At 44.9% G+C, this 22,426-nt stretch overlaps 1 protein-coding gene across 1 annotated transcript in view; it reads right to left on the minus strand.

Annotated features, from left to right (window-relative positions):
• MYO15B (myosin XVB) overlaps positions 1-22,426 on the minus strand; it is a 1,465,505-nt gene that overhangs the window by 575,322 nt on the left and 867,757 nt on the right. Inside the window, exons 26-28 of the mRNA XM_085614939.1 lie at positions 19,036-19,117; positions 18,031-18,060; positions 17,437-17,550 (exon numbers count right to left, since the gene is read on the minus strand). Coding sequence (XP_085471065.1) covers positions 17,437-17,550; positions 18,031-18,060; positions 19,036-19,117 — 226 coding nt within the window. The remainder of the gene's footprint in view (positions 1-17,436; positions 17,551-18,030; positions 18,061-19,035; positions 19,118-22,426) is intronic.

Consider the following 22,426-nt stretch of genomic DNA (forward strand, 5'->3'; position numbering starts at 1 on the left):
CTGTCAGCGCAGGTCCATTAATCTGTCTAACATATGCACATCCATGCGCCCAACATCAGCACCACCTCTGTCAAAACAGGTTCGCAAATGTGCCATTGGCTTACAGTGAACTCAGACGAATGGGCCTAATGTCTTGGTGCCTCAGCAGTACCCTGGCAGCATGTGCTTTCAAAGGGAAGTCTGTACACAGGAGACAAGTAAAACCTTCCACTTCACACTACAGCAGGCAGATTTCAAGGCTGTGTTGTTCACAGGAAGTCTACACATATTACATAAATATTTACCTTGAAAAGAATGAGAAAACAAAGTTACTTACCAGTAATGGTAGTTCGCCAGTATTGGTAGCTTTCATAGATTCACATGCTTGAATTATCTCTGTTGTTGAGCTGAGATTTCCTATGGTAACATTACAAGAGCAGTTCCATGTTAAACGTAGCCCTAAAGCTATAAAAATGCATCTTCAGAAGACTAGTCACATAATTTAAAATGAACCAAAGTCGAACCAATAAAAGACAATCACGTGAAGGAGTAATACAAATAGGTTCGCCTCTTATGGGGCGCAGGGTGGGTTGCATATGAATCTATGACAGAAACCAACACTGGAGAACGATCATTACAGGTAAGTAACTTTTTTCTTTTACAGTATTGGATCTTTTCTAGATTCACATGCTTGAATCAGAATAACAAGCAAAAGATATTAAGAAACATTAAAAGATCATAGTGGATGAAAGGGAAAAAACCTCAGAGTGGCTCACCTTATTGAAACAGATGATGTAATGCTAACGTGCTCATTGTTTATCCTTTTGTACGGTCTCTTCTGGACCGTAGTGTCTTGTAAATGAACCTGTGTATATTCTTCCACGTTGCTGCTGTGCATATATCTATCAATGACACTCTAGTGGACAGAACCATTGACGTAGAAACACCTGTGATGCAATGAGCCATCACCTTGCTGTTTAGTGGAAAGCTGACCCTTTAAAATGTCATAATTAAATCGCAGTTGCAACCCCTTGGGACATGCCCTGCTTGAAAATGGCTTTTTTCTTATGCGGGATGCCAAAGCCAACCTGGAGCTCATTCTGATTTCTTAAACTTCTCCGTTTTATACAGGTAGAATTCTAGACATCTTATATCATTTCAAATACTCTTTATTTGGGTAATGTGCCATAAAAGAGATACACATTAAATATTAAAATAGAAAACCAAACATTAAAAACAATGACGGCATATTTAGAAAAGTGAAAAGACAAATAAATGAGACATTCGGATAGACAAAGTCACACAAAATCCTTGCAGCTTCACGTACAAGATAAAAAAGCACGTAAATTATAAAATTATGAATAGTGGTAAGGCCATTTTAGGTAGGATTTTGCTAATATTTTATTACTTATTTCTTTTTAACCAAGAGTGAAACACATATCTGGACACTGCAAAGACCAGAAAGGGAGTCATATCAGCTTGAAAAATCCTGATAACTTCCTTATACCTACTGACACCCAGCTTTTGCCAAATTGGAATAAGCTATTTGTTCCATGGTTCTTTATACACTGGGCAAAAAAATAGCAGGTATGATATGTCCTCTTTCTTATGACCACGCAAGCTACACTCCTGGTCTATATTATTTAAAGGAATTGCCCATTTCGACCTAAAACATTTGAGGGGCAGGTTTCCATGTCAGAGCTGAATGTATAATTGTTGAGCTAAATTTGGTTCTATATCGTCTAACAACTATTCGTAGTAAAAGTTGTCTTGTATCATTAAAAACAACGTAGTTAAAGTGCCTTGTGCCCATGTTAAACGAATGCCAAGTTTATAGGTGTGGAAATGTTTTTTTTAACTCCTTCGCAGTAATATTGGTACCACAGCCTGCTGGGTCAATCCAGATGTTATCTAAACCCATCCCCATTAAGGTGTCTTTCACATATTTAATCCATGGTAAGTTAACAGCGTTTGGATGTTTGGAAATTTCCACCAACCCGTTTCGATAGGGAAGAAGTTCAGGTGAGGCCCAGATAAGTCTCCGGAAAAAAGATGTACTAAGGGAGTGCTGACTGTAGACAGCATTTTCCTGATAAATCTGTTTTCAGCCATTTCCAGGGGTATGATGTTCTTATGGCCCCATAGCTCTGCGCCATAAAGTGCAGTCGCTGGTGCCTGTTACGTATATAGTTGGATTACTGATGTTACAAATTTACACAACAAACCTTTATACAGCTTCAGCAGAGCCCCACTTTGCCGTTCTAATTTTAATCTTCTTTTAGCAACATGTGATGCCCAGTACAGCTTCTCATCAAGTGTACTCCCTGGATAATCAAATTGACGTACTTGTTCTAATGGGACATCATCTTGGGTGGGTTTGGAGCGTGTTACGGGACAAGGATAAAAACCATAAATTTTGTTTCGCTAATATAGTTTCCCACCCCCTCGACCCTCAGAAATTGTTGAAACCAAGTATTTTCTGCAGCCCCATGGGGGACTTTGACAACAAAAGTGTGTTGTCAGCGAACATGAGGGCCAGATACCCACAGGCCCGCTAGACGCAGTGCATAAATTTCCCTGCCAGAGGGTGGGGCCAATACACAGCCCTTTCTTACGCCAGGCTTCACTGGAATAGGATCGGTAACTTCACCCAACTGGCCACATATTAATTGTGCGTAGTTGTTCTGGTGCAGTTTCTCAATTATGCTGCACAGGTAGGTTGGGATGCCTAGTTCTACAAGGTGATCCCACAGCATGGCTCTTGGAACAAGGTCGAATGCAGCTCTTAGGTCAACAAATACTGCATAAGGCCTTCCCTTCTCGAGGTTAACAGTCTTCCAATAAATCATCTGGAGTCTAAAGACCTGATCCACGGTGGAAGTGTTGGATAGAAACCCAGCTTGAAGTGGGCAAAGGATTTCATTCTCTTCAAGCCAGTATTGGAGCCTGCTCAGTATGACCCTGCTAACGAGTTTCTATGCAGTATCAATTAAACTGATTGGTCTATATTTGGCAGGGACCAAGGGACAGCCATCGTCATAGCTGGGGAGAAACTTGGCCCGACCCATGACTTAAGTATTCTTGCACCGTTTAAAATGCCATTAAATACCACAGTGAAGTATGGTGACCACACCTATTTCTCATAGAAAAAGATCTAATGGGATCTTATCGATGCTAGGTGCTTTCCACTGGGCTATCTTTCTAATTACATCTTCCAACTCCTTACACATAATCGGGGGAAAACCTCTATCCTCCCTCTCTCTTCCACAACACAGGGAGATGACCGGATATTCAGGGAGTTTGTTCAGCTCAGGGTTTTGTCGGTATAAGTTGGTGAAGTGGGTTATCCATGCATCTGCTGCTACATTGTTATTCATTTTAGTTCTTCCTTTTCTATTCCCAGTGGCAATTAGATTCCAGAACAGGGTTTGATTATTTTTTCGTAAAAAGCAGCTAAAAAAAGGTCCCAGTTCTGGCAGCCCAATTCCCTTTTCGCCGCTGCTATAGTTAATTTCTATTCTGCTCTGTTTTTCTTGAACCTCGTCCCTCCTATAGCTCTTGATGGCAATTATCAGAGTACTTTTAGCCAGACTACACTTTTAATTGAAAATGGATTGTACACTACTCCTTGTCTAGTTGCATCACTGAAAAAGTCCTTCTTTAAGCTCATAAAAATGGAGTTACCCACTTCTTCTGCCTTTTTTACAGCTAATTCATCATTGGGTCCTAGCTCAAAAGTACTAAACACCTCCAAAGCTTTGCCTACCTTATAGTATATGGATCTCAAGGCCCTCTCAGCCCTGACCACTGCCTGCCAATGGATTCTATGTTTATTATTTGAAAGCCTACCCCTATAATCAAATGGCTGGGGGATGGCTTACACATTTTAATTGTTAGGGAATTCTAAATCCATCTCAAGCGCGTTGTGGTCACTATAATGCCCGATTACCACAGCCATGGGATTGACCATATCCTATCCTCCTCAGCCAGAGAATAGTGATAAGCCAGGTCCAGTGGTTCAAACTGGCAATTTATATCCCCCCAACCCCACAAGTCTTAGCGTATTTAGATGGAGACCTGCTGTGTGGGTAATTATCTTGTCTATGGTGGTGGATTCCAAGCCTTTAACGGTGGGTCTCAAGTATATGTTATAGAGGTTTACTCAGGAGCCGTTAGGTAGTTTAATAGTCACACAAAGAATATCTTCCTCAATTGTTTTGATCTCAAGCAACACCAATCCAGGTCACAAAGCCTCCTGAGGGCCTACCCATCCCACAACACCCGGCGTTAACATTGTAGATGGCAAAGTTAGGATAACTAATTTCATGACTTTGCCATGTCTCTGAAAGAGGCAAATATAAAACATATTGATATATTTTCCCAGTCAGGATCTCCCAATTTGGAACCAAGGCAGACTGCCGTGACCGCGATTTCGGGGGAAGACCTCAACCCCCATCAGCCAATTCAGCAGGAAGCCCTCAACAACTGCAAAACACGCCCGGAGGTGCTCTATAAATTAGCATAGGGCTCAAGCTGCACAGGACTGCCTTTGTCGCTATTTTTGGGGGGGGAGCAGAACGTACCTGGAGGTGCTCTGCAAATTAGCGCAGGGCTCCCGCTGCGGAGGACTGCTGTGACTGCGATTTCGGGGTGAGACCTAACCCTCCCATCAGCCACTACACCAGGAAGCCGCCAACGACTGCAAAATGAGCCCGGCGGTGCTCTATTAATTAGTGCAGGGTTCCCGCTGCCCAGGCTTAATCCAGGCCAAGAGCGAATCCCGTCTGCGCCAGTCCGCAGCAGGAGGAGGCTAGGCTGGGCCACCCCTCTTGGCCTCTTGCACTGAAACAACCAAAAACATAAGGGGTAAGCCTTATCAACCATCTCAAAAGTATACCATTTACTACTGGGTCAAGAGGGCTCATTACGATGGGTAAACGGAAGTGTACTGGTGGGGAGCTTGCCATACAGCCACCTGCGAAAGTGACTGCTATTGACAAAATGCTCCAGCAAGCTATTGGTGCGATTGCGAATGAAACTGAACTCACGGAGAGGAGTCTTTCACTTGGGGGTGATGGAGAAGCCCCCAAAAGTCCAGCTAGCCTTGTTTCTCCCATTTCTACCCAGTTGAAGTCCCATACAGATATTGTAGCTACTACCGACTCTTGATAGCGACTCCAACACCGCCAACAAACAAGCGCCCATGCCCACTAGGCCCAAAACTGTTGATTTGGCAGAAGGGAACTCCCAACAGGAAGCACCCCAACCGTGATCAAAGCAAAACAGGTAACGTCGACCAAGTGCTACCCCAACAGCGATGCCCCGATGCTCACTCTGCTTGCTAAATCTAAGGCCAATACCGGAACATTGTCACATTTAAAAGGAGGCGAAAATCTGGTTGTACAGAGACAATATTAGATAGATGAGTTTATAGGCACTGTAATGGACCAACTCAAGGGGGTGATTTGCCATGAACTCATGCAGCTTCTGGACAAAATAGTTGTCCTCGATTTGAGTAATCGCACTGACCAAAGCCAATATAGATCGCAAACATCCTCATGCCAAAACTTTCCCCCCAAAGGAAGACCAGCGGATGGAGTTGGTACTTCAGGACCGAACTATCCGAGACCCATAGAAGCAGTATAGGACCTGGCCATGTCCTGGGAGAAGTACGGAGCATAGGAGGTAATAGTCTGAAGGGAAACACACGTCCAATTGACACCCTTAACAGAGACTCTGGAGTATTGTCATCAAGAAGTAATCGCAGAAATGGAGCGGCCATTCCCAATCCGCCTCAAAATAAGGCCCCTGTGACTATTGACTTACCCCCAGAGGCCTGTCCATATGTAGTCGTGATGTCTGTGGCCCCTGGTTTGAGAGATGGGCAAGAGAAAACCACACCGAACTGAGCAATAAATGGCTCAACTGGCTGGGTAAATACAGGAACTTTCCAACTTCAATGGCCAGCAACATACTGTGCACCCAGCGTGTGGAGTGGATTGGGAAGGAGACAGAGGACCGTCCCAGAGATTGTGTGGTCATCAACTTTAGAGACCCTACAGTTGTTTATGATTCGCTAACTAACAGTTCTAATGATCACTTAAGGGGTAAGAGGTGAACTTACTTCCCCTGGGATATTTGTATATGCCCCCTTTGGACTCCCAAATAAGTGTCAAGAGCGGTGAAAAATCCTTAATTTTTATCCTGCAAGTATCCTAGAGTAAACCAGCTATTGCAAGGAGATATGCACAACGTCCCAGTGTACAATAGGTTTTGTTCTTTAGATCCAAGCTCACTACCCTAGCAAGGTAAACCGTACGAGAGTGAGACACTCATGCCCTAATGATCATAACATTAGCCCAAGGATATTAATGCCTAGTTCACTCAATGAAACTTCTAGAGCAATTAGATCTCAGGTAGGGGCCTTTCTTGACCTGGACTTTTTCCAGAGGATGATAATGTCATCGAATGCCAAAAGTACCTCATTAGCCACCAAGCTCCCTGAACTAGTGGGCAGGAAAAGTATGGCGACTCCTAGGGGATCTCAGTTAAGTGAAAAATTTGCAGGGGAACCCAAGAAAACTAAGGACATCTTATATCAAAATAATGTATGGATCTCTCTGGAGAAGTTGTTGGATTTATATATATGGTACTTTAGACATAACTTTCGGGTTAGTTCTTAACATCACTCTGTCAGTCTGAAACTGGAGAAATGGGTCTTTGATTGTGAAGGCTTGGATTTTGCTGACTCTTTTAGCTGATGTCAATGCCAAAGTAGGCCTACCTTCTATGAAAGGAACATTAATGTTGCCCTATTAATCAGTTCAAATGGTTCTTGAATAAGCTGAGACCGAACTATATTGAGTTGCCAAATCACTTATGATTTCTTCACAGGAGAAAAGACCTCAAGAGGTCTTTCATGAATTCTTTTATTATCCTACTACTATAAATTAAGGTTTAAGTTCTTTTCAGAAATGAGAAGCTGAGTCCATATGAACTTTAATCAATACATGGGCTAACTCTGATCGAGCAAGATTTAATAGATAGGGAAGTATCTAATGTGGCATTACAGACATAGGATGTAAACTTTGTTGTTCACACCAGTCACAAACCTTTACCATTTACCACAGTAACTCTTATTTGTTGATGTAGAGCTTGCCTCCATCAGGATTTCCCTGCAGTATTTCGAGATTTCTAAACTTGAACATTAAATGTGTTCAGGAGCCAAGCACGAACCTTCAACGATGCTGGATATGGATGTTGGATCTGAATATAGATGTTGGATCTGGAAGTTGGATCTGAACACTGGCTCTGGACAAGAGGTCTTGCATTTGTGACAGTGGAATTGAAATCGTTTCCAAGAGTAGAATTTTTTTCAGTAAACCAAAATTGTCATGACCATGCTTGTGGGATTAGAATTAATCAGCAAGATTACCTTATTTGTGTAGCACTTGTGGAATTTGCGAAAGAGGCAGAACTGCGTATGTAAAAGTTCCTGATCGTAGAATCAAAAAGACATTCCCCTCACTACACTGGTAATTTACACCTACTTTTGTAGAATTGGCATTTGCGATTTAAGTCTTTAGCGAAGAGATAGATTTTCGATTTGCCCCACATTGCAAACATCTTGCAAATCTGGGATTTTGCTGATCATAATTGGGTGCACTACGACTGCGGGCATCCACCCACTAATTTTTCTGCCCAGGTAAATATTCTGCTACTACAGATACTCTGTGCTGTGTTGCCCAGTTTCAAAGGGCCTGTGTTTGCTTCGATAATTCTTTCAATCTTAGGTCACATTGTTTTAATATACAAAACATGGTGCTGGTATTGTCAGTGTATCAACAGTGAGAATACTTTCAGTCTCGTTAAGAAGGACTGAAGTCCTTATCCCACTGCCCTGAGCTGCACTAGGTTTACATGCAGGCAACTTTCTTCCCAAGGACACCTGCCATTGATAACCAGTTCCTGGAGATTAGCTCCCCATCCTTCCATGGACATGTCTTCCATCGAAATAGACTTTGCAGGCTCTATGAAGAAACTCATTTCATCCACAACAACAATCCTTTTTTATATCTTTGTTGTTACTTCAACCTCATCGCTGAAATACCCTTTTATCTGAATCCACTCTCTGGAGCTGCCTAATATGCCAGTTGCAGAGTGGAATCATTGGAATAGAGGAGGAGATCATGCCTAAAAGAGGAGTTGTACCGTGATATAGCTCTTGAATTGCTAGGTCTTGTAATTTGGGTAATCTCTCCACTGGGGGGCAATGCCTTTGCTTTTCTTGTATTCAAAATTGCTCCCAGAACCTGAATTTTGGTACATAGATTTATTAACAACTACTCTATATTGACGGTTAATCCCAAATTCCGGGATAAGCGCAAACATGCTTGTTTTGATTTTCTGACCAAATTGTACCATGGACTTTTTATCACCCAGTCGTTCAAATATGGAAACAGTTGATGGCCTTGTTTCCTTAAATGAGCTGCAACAAGTGACATGCACTTTATAAATATCTTTAGTGCAAACTTCAGCCCGAAAGGCAGTATGTTCGATGGCTAGGTTGAATAGGAATGTGAAAATAGGCATCTTGCAGATCAAAAGTGGTCATAAATTGATTCTATTAACAGCTGAATAATTTCCTACAGTGAAACCATCTTGAAGATAATATTAGGCTGCTGCATATCTAACATTGGCATCCACCCGCCTGTCTTTTTTCTTAATTAAAAAAAAAAAAAAAAAGAAGAGAATCCTGATGTTTTTCTGGGATTTGGGAACCTTTTCCATTGTCCCTTTTCATCATGGAAAAAATTCCAGCTTGCAAATTTTTCAGATGTAGATGTTGCATGGTGGTTTATTTGAAGGTCTTTCAACAAACTCAAAATTACAACCCCTTTCCACTAGTTTGCGGACCCATCTGTCCATTGTGATCTGCTCCCAGCTCTTAAGCACAAGGACATTTTCCCACCAACTGGGCAGTGACTCTTGGTGATCGGTGCCTGTGCTCCATCAGCTTCTTCCAGTATCCCGCAATCTAGATTGCATAGCAGTTCTTCGTCTTGGCATAGTTCTCAAATATGATGTTGATGGCCTGTACTGAGGCTGGTATTGCAGATAGCATGGTTGATGCTGGAAATGGGCTGGTTGATCCCTGTACAGCTGATATCTTGCTCTATAGGATAGCTGTCATCTCCCTCTGTAAGGCCTAAAGGACTGTTGTCTGCATTGCTGGAGTACTACCAGCGATCTGGCACTTTCCAGTTTTGTTTCTATGCCTTAGATTGCCTCTTCTGCATGTTTCCCCAAAAAAGATTCACCATCAAATAGCATTTCCAAAATTCTACTTTGTATTTCTGGTCTAAATGAAGTGCAATATAGCCATCTCTGTTTTACGACAGCTGCAACCGCCAGCTGCCTGAATCATGTTTGCTACAAGTATAGACACATCTATGATTGTCGTCGATATTCATTCACCCACACTCAAAATACTGAGCGCCTCATTCTTTTTATCTTCTGGTAGGTCTTCCAGACTTGGGGCTAGACGAGAACAAACTACTTACCTTTGCAAATGCTCTTTCTGGAGGATACTCTATCTAACTGAAGATTCTTCAAATTTTGAATACCCACGGGCACTACATTGGATCGGGAAGATTTTAACAGTAATGCTCGCCATGCTGGTAGGTAGAATCGTGCGGCTTCACAGCTTCACGTTGACTTCATTCGTCCCCAGAAGTGGTGATGGAGCCCAATATTAAGTGCCACCCCTGTGTGTCATCCTCAGTTTCTTTTTTTGACTCTGTCTGCTCGCGCAGATGCAGAGCCCAACAATAATCAGAGGAACCAGCATGCAGATTCCTAAATTGGGACTTTTTTTGTTAAATGTAAGAGACAATTTCATAGAACAGGGAGGTGGAAGGTCTGAGGAATCTTCTGTTAGATAGAGTATTCACCAGAAAGATCGTTTCTGAAGGTAAGTGACATCTGATGGATACTTCTAACTGCACATTCCTGAGCTTTCAAAAGATACCAAAGCAGTACACCTCCCAGACCTGTGGAATGTCTCATACCAAAAAGTTTTACAGAACTGTATGGCCCATCCCGTCGAACCTGACTGTTGAGGCAGTAGTGAACATCTGTACCAATTCCTACATCACATCCTGAAGATGTTAATGGCAGGCCCTGGTGGAGTGTACACCAATCCCTCTGGAAATTGCTTATTGGCCAGTGCCTTGCAGATCTTAATGCAGAAGGACTAGCCACTTCAACAGAGTCCTGTTCTGCACTGCTTTGCCCTTCTTTGCCCCAGAGTCCCCCACAAAGGGCTAATCATCCACCCAATGGTCTCTGATCGATGTAAAAGCTTAAAGCTCCTTGGAGGTCCAGTCAATGGAGTATCTTTTTGAACATTGGGAAAGTGATAGATTACCAAACATGAAAAGCAGTCACGACTTTTGGTGAAAGGGCCGCCCTGGTCCACAACACCACTTTATGTGGGCAAAAGATGGTGTAAGGCGGCTGCACAGAGAGAGCTTGGAGTTCACACACACAGAGGGCTGAAGTCACTGTGACCAAAAGCACAGTTTTCAGAGTCAGGAGATGCCGCAGACAGATGTACATTGTTTTCAAAGGTGTGTACAGGAGGAAAGTGAGAACCAAATTACATTCAGATTCAACTGTAGCATCGCAAAAGGTTTTGGAGGAAATAAGTTAGTCAAACCTTTTAGAAATCTCAATACAAAGGGTAGGACAGTTGGTCCAGTAAACATAAAAAGGCTGAAATGGCCGACAGATAACCTTTAAAGGTAGTAAATGCAAGTCCTTGCTGGGCTAGCTATAAAAAAAAACAGAAGGACATCCACCAGTTTGGCCTGCATGAGATAGTTATTATGGGCACCACACAAGGCCACTAACATGTTCTAGGGCTTGCAACCAGGATGACATGCTCATCTTCGGGAGGAAGATCAAATGCAGTTTGATGCCGACCCTCTCTCTCTACACATGGAGATGCAGATTGTGCAGGTTTGGGTGCAAGACTATGTCCGGCTGCTGTAACAAAAGGTCCTCCTGAAGATAAAGCCATAGTCTGATCGGAGGACAACTGCTCATTCCCAGACGTTCCAGGTACCACTCTCTCCCACTCTGGAGCCACTAGGATGACTTATAACCTCGTTGCTCTTGACCAACTTCAAAACTTGGGGTAGAGGGCATAGCAGTGTAAAGGTGCACAGGAGTCTTGTGCTTCACTCCATCCTGAATTTGTCTCAAACTCTAGAGTGCAAATGTTTTTACATTGCGCATTCTCACCAGTGGCGAAAAGATATAGCCAGGGCTCTCACCTGCTGTAAGATGCCTTCTCCCACCTTGGGGTGTAACCACCATCTGTGATCCACCAGGTGAGAGCAGTTGAACTGAGTTCATCCGCCTTGTCATTCAGAAATTCAGCTAGGTGGTTCACGACCAGGGAGATGCTCTGGCATTTCAGGCAGCTCTTTATTTAATGGGAGGTAGGAAGGCTTTTAGTGCCTGATGGATGGCCCATGGAGGCGGGTTTCCACAAGAGACGAGAGTCTTCTGATTTGCACTTATCCTAGATGTTCTCACCAACTATGCTATGATGCATCTGTCACCACTGTCAGCTCTGGGTGGGGAATGGAGAGGGTTCAACAGATAGTCCAATTACAGTTGAGCCACCAGTGCAGGTCTTTTGCTGTCATCTCTAAAACCCGGATGGGGCCAAAAAGCTTCAGGACGGAGACCCATCCCAGAAACAAGTCTGAAACATTGGGATCATAGCCTCAATATCCTCCACTTATTGTGGTAAAGGGAAGGATCGAAACCCAGGATCACTCTAATGAAAGGGAGCCTCTGTGAAAAGAATAAGATGTGACTTTGGGTTCATAATGAACCCTAGCAATATCAGGAGATCTCCTTCGTCTGGAGGTGGTCTACGACTGACTGTGGTGAGCATGTTTTCAACAACCGGCGGTCAAGGTAGGGGAAAACTGGAATCCCCATCCTCAGTCACTGCCATCACTTTCATGAAAACAAGTGAAGGGCACTGGTGAGGTTGAAGGTAGCATCTCTGGGACTGTAGGACGGTACATAAAGGTAGGCGTCCTGCAGGTCCAGCCACCATCCAGTTATCTGTATCCAGGGAAGACAGAACCTGGGCCAGTGAGCATCTTGTATTTGTCCTTTTAAAGAAGGTGTTTAGATGACAGACATCCAAAATATGATGAAGGCCTCCATCCTTCTTTGGCACAAGGAAATAGCACGTGTAACAGCCAGTCCCTACTTTCAGGGCCTGGGATCCTCTCTGTGGCTCCTCTGGCCAAAATAACCTGCACTCCTTGAAGCACAATGGCCAGATGATCCTCTGAGAGATGCTCTGATGTGGGCGGGAGGTGCAGTGGTCTAAAAAACAAAAAGCCAAATCAGCGTTCTTGACAAACATGCAAGGCTCATCGAACTGCATGTCCATTAGAGAGGTTTGCATGTCCCCAGAGAAGCCTGTGGATTGCATCAGAGCATGCATCCAAAGCACCATGCTAGTACCAACTGCTCTGCTCAAGCAGCCAATAGCGTCTAGCCAAGAGTGGATGATGTACTTTGCGGAGTCTTGACTATCATCAAGGGTTTGAGCCAAATAGCCCAAAATTCCTCACAGACCACTGGCAAGATCTCGCCATACATGTCCCATAAAGTATGGGTATTTCTCCCCAGCAAGCAGCTGGCAAAGACTGACCAGATAGTTAGGCAGGAAGAGGAAAACATCCACTTTCCAAAAATCCCTAAGACAATCTAACTCTGTCAGGAGTCATGGGACCAGAATTGGGGTTCATCTTACTGGTGAAAGCTTGAACTATCAAGCTCTCTGGTGTGGAGTAAAGAAATCTGGATCAGATGGCACCAGCCTGGGGCATCTAGCAACCTGCCTCCCAGTGAACCGGCAGGAACAGGGCTTAGACCAGGTCCGATAAGAGTGTCAGTCAGGGTTCCATTAAATGGAAGTAAGGGTTCAGATGATGTTTATCTGGACAGCAAAAACCTCCGTTAGTACTTTAGATTTGACTTGCATAGTTGGCAGTTGTAAGTCCCAAACCTTTGCTACATATCTCATTATCACAGCAAAGGAGGCACACTCTTCTGTTGGTGGTCCTGAAGGAGGACACAACCAAGGGGTCCATTAGGATGTCGGGCGGATCGCCACCGCCCGACTGGAGGTGGCCATCCACCTGACATCTTTAGCTGCCCACCCTCCATTTACCCCTGCCATATTACAATGGCGGGGGTTACAGCGGCGGACGGAAAGACCGTCTTCTGCATTTCCTCTGGTAGGCAATTGTTCCGATTGCCTGCCGGGAGGAACTCGGGCCTTATATAGTGGCAGAGTCTGGAAAACACCGCCATCCATGTCATAATGCCTGGCGGAGAAGGTCTTTCCATAAGGCATGCAGGAATTGTTTTGGGGGCACGTTGTGGGGAGGTGGGGGGCTGCACTTGGGGGGTACCTATGGTACCCCCCTACATTGGCATGCATAAGGTGGCAGGCACCGCATGGTGCCTGTCACGTTGTGCATGCCAATGCACAACATGCACATTTCACATTGTGGTGGGTGCTTCTTACAGCACCGCCCGCCACAATGTTAAATGTGTGGGATGCGACCGCCAAGGTGGCGGCTGCATCCTAATGGGCACAGCGGGACATCGCACCTCTGGCGGTCGGTCTCATTCACCGTTACGGTGGCGGGTTGGGCCCCCTAGTTTACAGGGACGTGTCAAACCTACTGGCATCTTTCAAATCAAAATATAAACTGGGACTTCTGAGGCTTGCTTCAGTGTTCGGAGACATGCAGGTTTACAATCCTAGATTGAATATATACCTTTTTTTCGGATGCGTTTACAAGGCATGCCATAACAACACGGTCTTTACAACAACTGCGTTGTTATTTCGCATACTGTTCCTACGCAAGCCGGAACCAGACTTGCTGTAGGGGACGCTGGATGTTGGAATAGTATAATTTACTATTCCAACTCCAGTCTGTGCGGACACTGGGGAAGGTGTTGGATTTTAAATCCAACACCTTCTTCCCCCTTAACGCAAGTCGTTTTTCCGACTTGCGTTGGAACGGTATGTGAAATAACAACGTGGCCGTTGTAACGAACGCGTTGTTATGGCATGCGTTGTTACGCTTGCGAACTAAGCGCTGTTTATCTCCTAGATTGCCTTGAATTTTATGAGGGAGCACTCCCTGCGGGACATGTAGCCATGTGTCAAACACCAGAGGCAGATCTTGTGGTGATCTGTGACAAACATCTTTTTGTGAAGTTCCAACAAGGCTCAAATCCTGTAGTTTTAGGCGGGACGTGGTTCCCTTGCACACTGGAGAAAATAATTATGAAGAGGGCCGGACCGGACATAGGATGTTTCTCCAGGAGGCTGGAAGGGTGGGGACTGGTTTTGTTACTGGGGGCCAGTTTTGCAGTGGTGTGTGCAATATTAGACGCAGTAACAAAAGCAGCAAGCATAATCCACTCACTTGTTTCCAGCCTCCCAGGGCCCTCCAGTGGTTTACACTTGCACCCCCCCCAAACTCCCCTTGTAGTGATCAGACTTGCTCACTACGCACAGTGTGGGGCTGGTCAGACAAAATTGTCTGGGCTGCTTTGGGTTCCCAGTCTGATCCTGAAGAAAAAGCATATCAACTGAAGAGGAAAGTAGGGAGTGAGCTCTGGACCCACGTATGAAGGCAAGGAAAGAAAAGAACTGACACTGATGGTGCTTATATGCGACTCCATTGTCACTTCCAGTGCTGAACGCAGTCAAAGCGGAGCCGCTGTCACAGAGGAACTTTGCTGGTAAAATCTTCTGAAAACAGTCTAGCGCCTGGGGATTTTATGAAGGTAAGAAAACTGCAGTTACAAAAACCCATCAGAAATCGCAAGGACATTTGCAGCTTTGATGGTTGCCGCTGATGGAGTAGAAACTCTTTTCCCAATATTGTCAAGACATCTGTCTTCTCTGTCAGAGGGCGCTGTGCAAAGAGCTTAAAGATTCATCATCCTTCTTTGTGCTGCTTGCACTACTACTGAGTCCACTGTAGAACGTCCTATTAAACATACTGATGTAGCATCTGGAGCATTGTACTTCTTTTCTAGTTTAGGGACCACTGCAATACAGTTACTGGAAACTGCATAACATTAAGACCTTCATTCCAAATGTGATTGATAATCAGAATTGAGTTTAATGTTTTTAGGTGTATGTTTGAAGTTGTACAGAAATAGTATAGGTCTTTAACTGGATGCGGCAAATCAAATCATTTAGAGACTGTCGATAATGGCATCAAATTTTGTCATATCATCAGGTGGAGAGTCCATAAGAGGTGGCATTGGAGAATCTGGTAACGGAGCGCCAATCATTCCATTTGGGGATTCTTGGTGATGAATGCATTATGTCACACTTGTGATTTTCAGCTGTGGAACCTGTGTGGGTTGATGTAAGAGCCAAAGCAGTAGGACTTGGTGTTTTTGACAAAGCTACAAACTGCGCACATGGTTCCGTCAGTTGAGGCCTAGCAGTCGCTGTCTGAGGAGTCTGACTCTGAGCAACTGGAGTATATTCTTATCTGGAAATCGCTTGTAATAGTCTGCGATCATTAATCCTATTTCTCATAACAATGCTATTGGGATTTGAATTGTCCATTGACTAGGATAGTGATGGCCGGTATAGTAGGGTTCATAATTTTGGTGCGATTGTCAGTAAGTTTGTCATGACTCTTCACCAAAGGTTTCATACCTCCTTGGCTGATATGGCTCATCACATGATTCATCATGAAGCTCCGTAATTGGATACTACTGATCATCTTCGTATTATTGGCATTTACCCTCAATTGACTAGAGCTATATGCAGGTCCAAATGGTCCCTCATCTTCAGAACCAACACAATATAGTAGCTTGGAAGGTAGATGTTTTGATTTCTTGACAGGAGATGTGTGATGCGGCACAACCTCTGTTGGTATACCAGTCTCTGAAATAAAAGTTATTGGGACTGTAAAAGGTTCTTTAGTCCCTGACGGAGACAGAGTTTTTAAGGTTGTCAATGGAAGTTCATTAACAGAGGTGTTATAGACAGGTGTGTTGTTGATGGCATACTGCCGACGGAAGTGATGTTGATAAAAGAGTCATCGACCGGTGACTCGTCGAAGATTTCATCATTGGCTGTCTTGTCGACAGTGAAGGCAACGAAGTTGCCAGTAAAGGTGTCGTAGATGGATCTCCCACTGATATCATTGTCAACTGTTCCTTTATTGTCAACAAAGACCTTTATTTGGTCTTATCTTTAATCTGCTTTATTGACCTTACTTTTGTAGACTGTGACAGGGATGGGATTGTTGATGGTGAGAGTTTTCTGGTTTTCAACAGCACACTTCTTGTTGTAGTTGATGAGTGAGCTTCATCGATGCAATGGTTCTCATTGAAGGTGAAGGGAAACATGAAGGTGAACACTATATTTTCTGTGGCTCTCAATATGGCACTTTTGAGTATATGCTTGCTTGGTGATGATGGTTCTAGTTGAAGCTTGGGCTTCTTGTGGCTCTGAGTTACCTCAGCAGATTCACTGAGCTGCTTTGATTCCTTCATAGCTTGTTTTGAGTTAGATGGATCTTTTTTTCAGAGACAGTTTTTTCTTAAGAGTGAGACCTCTGATGGGCCTTTTTTGATGTCTTTGAAGTCGAGCTTGAATCCTCATTTGAGATACCTTCCTCCCTTGATTTTTGAAGCCGCAAGAGCTTTACCTCCCTATCCTTTAAAGTTTTTATGGAAACCGTTCTCATTTCTCACAGGCCTTAGGCTTGTGAGATGGGTGGAGGTGATAAATACAATCCTTATAAAGGATCATCTGGGTCTTGTTTGCGGAACAAAAGACAGCTACATTATTATATATGAATATCACCTCTTTTTATTAAGATCTGACAAGATGAAATGTGATAAGAGTTTAAAAGCTTCTTCGGTAACTACAGTTATCAACTAACCAGTAAGAAGAAAATTGTAGAAAAAAAGAAACGTACTGAGAAAAACTGAGCAGAGCCCAAGAGGGCTCATTTCGCACACTATGTGAGGTAGAAATCTGGCAGACTTTCAGGTTGTGGTCTTCAGACGGATTGTCTCGGATTGGTTTAAGTTTGGTTCATTTTAAATCATGCATCTAGGCTACTAAAGAGCCATTGTTATAGCTTTAGGACTATGTTTAATATAGAACATCTATTGTAATGTTTACTTGAGACTCCCAGTTTGACAACATACATGATTCAATGATGCTTGGAGAAAAAATCAGAAGCAACTGCTGTCAAAGGGCCTTCCCTCTGCCAACTGAGAAACATACATAAACCTCTCCACACCACCAATCCCATGCTTTATACTACTGTGTCACACTTGTACCCCCAATTGTATTACCTGGCATGGTAGGCATCATTGGCATGGTGTTCATTGCCTGCATACCTCCTGGCATCATTCCACCCATCATTGGCATGGAGGAATAACCAGGCATCTGTCCCATGGCAGGAAAACCTACATGAAAAGGATGGACACTATGAGCAACTGTTGTTTAGTACACCATATGAAGCCAAAGGATCATATCACCAAATGAAGGAAATGAAGGCCTTTCCATCTATGATACACCCAGGATCTGAGACAACATCTCCATATCCATAAGGACGGCCCCAAAGCACCTCCAATTTAGGAAAGAGTGGAAGACAACTCTTTAAAGAATAGTATTGCAGAATGCAGTAACAATGCATCAACGAACGTCGTTTCTTACCACTCATTGACTGTATGGTAGCCTAGCACCCTATATAATACTCAGCTACCTTTTTGGTTAGTTTCACATTATATAAATAACAATTGTGCAATAGCACAAAATAACAGCATGCAGCACCACACCACAAGCCAGGGACAGATAATCTGCCAGCTCGCCATTCCTAGGAAAAAAGTCCAGTTTCAACCAGAGACAAGTGAAATCACAAAAAGTACAGAATGGGTGTTACTAACCCACCGAGTAGCTGGGCATGAGAGGAATGCCTAGAAGAAAGCAATAAGAAACATGTTAAAAGCCCAGGGCTCCATAATACAGTAACTGATTGTGATTCATGCGGTTGTATACTCTCTTTAACAATAATCTTCGTGGAGCACATACCTCCCTCTCACCACTGTGATTCTGTGACAGATATAACAGTAAGCTCCCCATGGCATGCAGTTCCCGCCTGTGCCTTTTTGACTTTTATTACTATCACGCACGGCAAGAAGCACTGTCTTATCCATGTGTCAACATAGATGTGTTACATTTGACTTTACAGGCCCAGAGGCTCCCTCAGACTCCTGTGCCAATTTCACTTTGCATTACTGTACGATCAACGGGGCATTGTGTTTTCTCTTACTTGTGCCTGTTTGAATTGAATTGTATTTCAGTCATCTCTGTAGGGCAGGGAGCTCACTTTTACCAGGTCCTTGTATTACATGTGTTGCTGAGCAGCTGTAAAGAACGGAGCTCTCGGTCACTTCTATGCTTCTGTGGCACATGTTAATGTAAACGCCTTCAAACTCTGTCTCTCTTACCCCCCAATACCTAAAGAGCTTGTTAGTGTAAGGTCTGAAGCATGCTCCCTCATCCAATGTGCTTGTATGATCTGAGAACTGTATTTTCAGTAGTGATTTGCCTTGTGTCTGTATCATTGGTGCTACTGTAAGCTTCTTCTATTGTCCTGCACAGATTGAATCACTGTGAAATATACTGGACAGGAAATGTCTTGTAGTTGTGCCTGCATGACTAAGTTGTCCTGTTTCTTTTTTATATAGGTATTTTAAATATGATTTCATTATGAATTTTTGTATTGTGATTTTATGATTTATTTTAAATCGAATAAAGCTTGTTTGACTGACTAAGTTCTCCAAGTATTATGTTCTGAGAAAGGGATGCAGGTGAAGGTACGGATTTATTGAGTTTTCTATTTGTCTACTTCCCCTACCAGTGGGACCCCATTCTCACCTCAGACTCACCTGTATAGGCTCCCTGGTGGGTTGGTCCAATTCTGCCACCTCCCTTCATGCGCGAGTTCAGTGGTCCGGGCCTCTGCAGCTCCTTAAAGGTGAGAAATCAGGTCTGAATCTACTATTTACCCAACTCTAATGTAATGAGAGCAGGCAGGCCAAGAGCAAGATGAGACAGGAAGCTGAAAGGGTGTAGTTTTATGGTAGACTGACAATGATCACTGAAGCGCAGAGAGGACGATGCATGCACGGGGTGGTTGTGGTACAGTAGTGCATGTGGTCTTGTAATCAATATAGATATTAAACAGAGGCCCAAATGTTAATGTGTTTCAGAGGAAAGTATCATGGACAGCGTGACTATTGCGATACAGGCTGACCCTGAACAGAGAGTGCTTATTGTGGTACAAAGGAATCTCATAGAGACAGAGAGAGTGTGTGTGCATTAACAACTTTTCAAAAGCATAATATTACAAGCAAGTCGAAGAATGAAGTTTTGCTGCCTTTTTTCATCTAGATGATAAGGTCATGTTTCTGTGCAAGATAGCTTCTAAGAGAATGCCAAAGGGGATTGACTTTGCTTTCATTTTGGGCAAACAACCTCTCATGCACAGGGCACTGATGGGAGCCTTTTTTGTTTTTAGACAAGTCCTACATAAAAGACTGGAGTTTGCCATGTAGTGAGACCCGGCTTTGCACTTGCAACAATGCATCCGAAATCTTTTGCTGAGACACTATTTTCATGCTTTTTAGAGGTCCGTGTTTTAAGTAAAGAAAATTTGGAATGTGATTATGAGCATGAGAAAAGCACATCTTTTTAGATTTCATTTTGCTGTACATGTAGTAAAAGAGCAAAGAGTGGTTCATCTTAAATAACCCCCATTGGTCATTTTAGAGGCTTGACATCATTACACTCAATACTAAGGATTCCCTTTTAGCAACTCACAATGTTAATATTGTGACCAATGTGTGGTGAAATGAATACTCCCCCTTCATTACAGTGAGCAAGAAGATACATCAGTGGAGCAGGTGCAAACCACGTAATGCTTAAAAGCTGTCCTTGCCATTCGGTAAATGAGAGTTGTGGGCAATTAAAGATGGAGGTCTTCTGTCCTTTGTAGGCCTGCATCGCTACATTCACAGCCATCTGTACAATGCATTGTGCTTCATGAACAACAATGATGGAGGGTTTCTGGTAATGGCAGTCAAATGATCACTTTGTTCTGTGTCAGAAATATGCACAACAGCACAAAGATTTAGATTGCATCACAAATGCAACATAGGGGGGAGGAGCCAAGATGGCGACCGGAGCAGACGCTTGAGCGCCCGGCTCCGTCGGTCCGTGGCCTCGGACTACTATCCTGATGCCCATCCTCGCCGATTCTCGAGGTGCACCGTGTGCGAAGACGCGCTGACCGCGCTGCTGCTTTCCCGGAGTCTCAACCCGCCCGGATGCCAGAGTTCTGGGTGCTCTTGTCCTCGGCACTGAAACCCTGCGCCCTTACGGCCTTTGCCGGCCTCCTGGAAGCTCCGCAGTTACCGGACCAGCTAGCGCTAACCTGAGCCTTGCGGTCCCGATCTCGCCTCGCACCATGGATCGTTGCCAGATGAGCCCGGGGAGAGACGGCCGGACACCTTCTGCACCCTGTGCCTGACGGGCTGGAGCTGTGGGGTGGGCCCCGGTGCGGTGAGTCTCCTGCCCCGCTCTGAGGACCGAGCTGTGGGGGGCTGCTGCCCCCTTTGCCTATTGCCTAGCCGGCGGCGGGGGGGACCGGCGAGAAGATAAGCGACTGTCGGCCTTTCCTGTTGCGGCGTAGACCTGAGGGGAATTGACCCCTTGCCACGACCCCCCCCCCCTGGCCATTGCACCGTATAGCGGCAAAACATGGCGTTGAGTGCCTGCTCGCGGCTGGGGGGTGATACTCCGGTCTCGCCCGCTGCCCACTTCGCCCTCCCTCTTCCGGACACCAGCTCCACAGTGCCGTCCCGGATTGTTGCCGATGTTGGGGCCCAGCTTCCGCTGACATGCGGCTCCGTTCTGGCTGTCCTGCGGGACTTACAACTACAGATGTGCGCTGGCCTGCAGGCGCTGAGTGAGAGGTTTGACCCCATACTGTCGGCTGCGGGCCGTGAGCGCACTGTTTGTCATCCACAGGGCGTGGGTCTCCCGGTGCTCTCGTCCTCTTGCGGGGACGCAGCGGCGGTGTATGATTGTGCTACACTGGTGCCTTCATCTAGCGCTCCCGGCGCCCAGGGTCCACCGCTCTCCACCTCAACTGCGGATACTTTGTCCCCCTGGTCATGGCTGCCTGCTTCATTGTTCCCTGCCTCACCGCGTCCGCGAGGCTATCCTGCTGAGCGATACCTAACGGCTTCGAGGGACCGTCCGCGGTGGCCCACTGCTGCCTTTTTGTGGAACTCCTGTACCTTACTTGCCAGGTTTGGATTTTATGTGGTGCAACGAGGGACCTCAATCGATGGTCGGCGGCCATTTCGTGATCCTACTTCACCATCCTCTCACAAGCGGCCATCTTGTCTTCGTCTGCTCGGGACACGGGGCCTTCACGCAGGAGCTGGTTTAATCCCAAGCCCGCGTTCGGGCCAGGGCTAGACTGACTTCTATCGCTATGGTTTATGGACGGGCGGGCCTGGGACTGGGACTGTATGTATGTTTTGCGCGCACTCGTCGCGACTTGTATCCCTTGCTTAAACTGTGGTGCCATGGTATCTTTGCATGCCGTTTTTTGGCGTAGAGGGCTCTCAGTGTGTGGGGGCCATAACTGGCTGATGGTTCGGGGCGCTCTGGTGTCCAGTGGGCTCCTCCCCACCTTCTTTTCTGTTTTCTTCCCTTCTTTACTCTGTTCCTACTTTCTCTCTTCTCTATATTTCGGGTTCATTGGGCGACAGGCACTATGCTGGGGGGGGGGTAGGCCGTAGCCTCCGCATTGGTGTAGGGTGGGGGGGTAATACTCTGTTCTCAATTAGTTCTATGGGCCTTTCTTCCTTTATGTCTCTGTGCTCTACTTTCTTCGATTCGGGGTCCGGGTGTGGGGTGGATTGAGTGGGGGCGGCTCTGGAGGGGCGCGTACTTGCTCATGTGACTATCCTGATATATCTCTGCACCGCCTCACTGATTGAGATTTTACTCCCATTGTTGTTCTTACTGATGTTGCTGCTCGCCCGTGTGGTGAAGCTATCTTGCGGACTCGAATCTACTTTGCTCTTATCCTTCATTGACTTTTTTCTCTGATAAAATTATCAAAAAACTTAAAATTAACCTTCACCTCTCCTTCCCCGGGTTTCGAAGATATCTCCAGTATGTGACTCATAACCTGTGGTTAATCCTGACCTTTGCTGCACGGGGGCTGTAATGTGGGTATCAGTGCTTTACTGTATCGTGGCC

This window comes from Triturus cristatus, chromosome 7, assembly GCF_964204655.1.
Source record: "Triturus cristatus chromosome 7, aTriCri1.1, whole genome shotgun sequence".
Classification (NCBI taxonomy): Eukaryota; Metazoa; Chordata; class Amphibia; order Caudata; family Salamandridae; genus Triturus; species Triturus cristatus.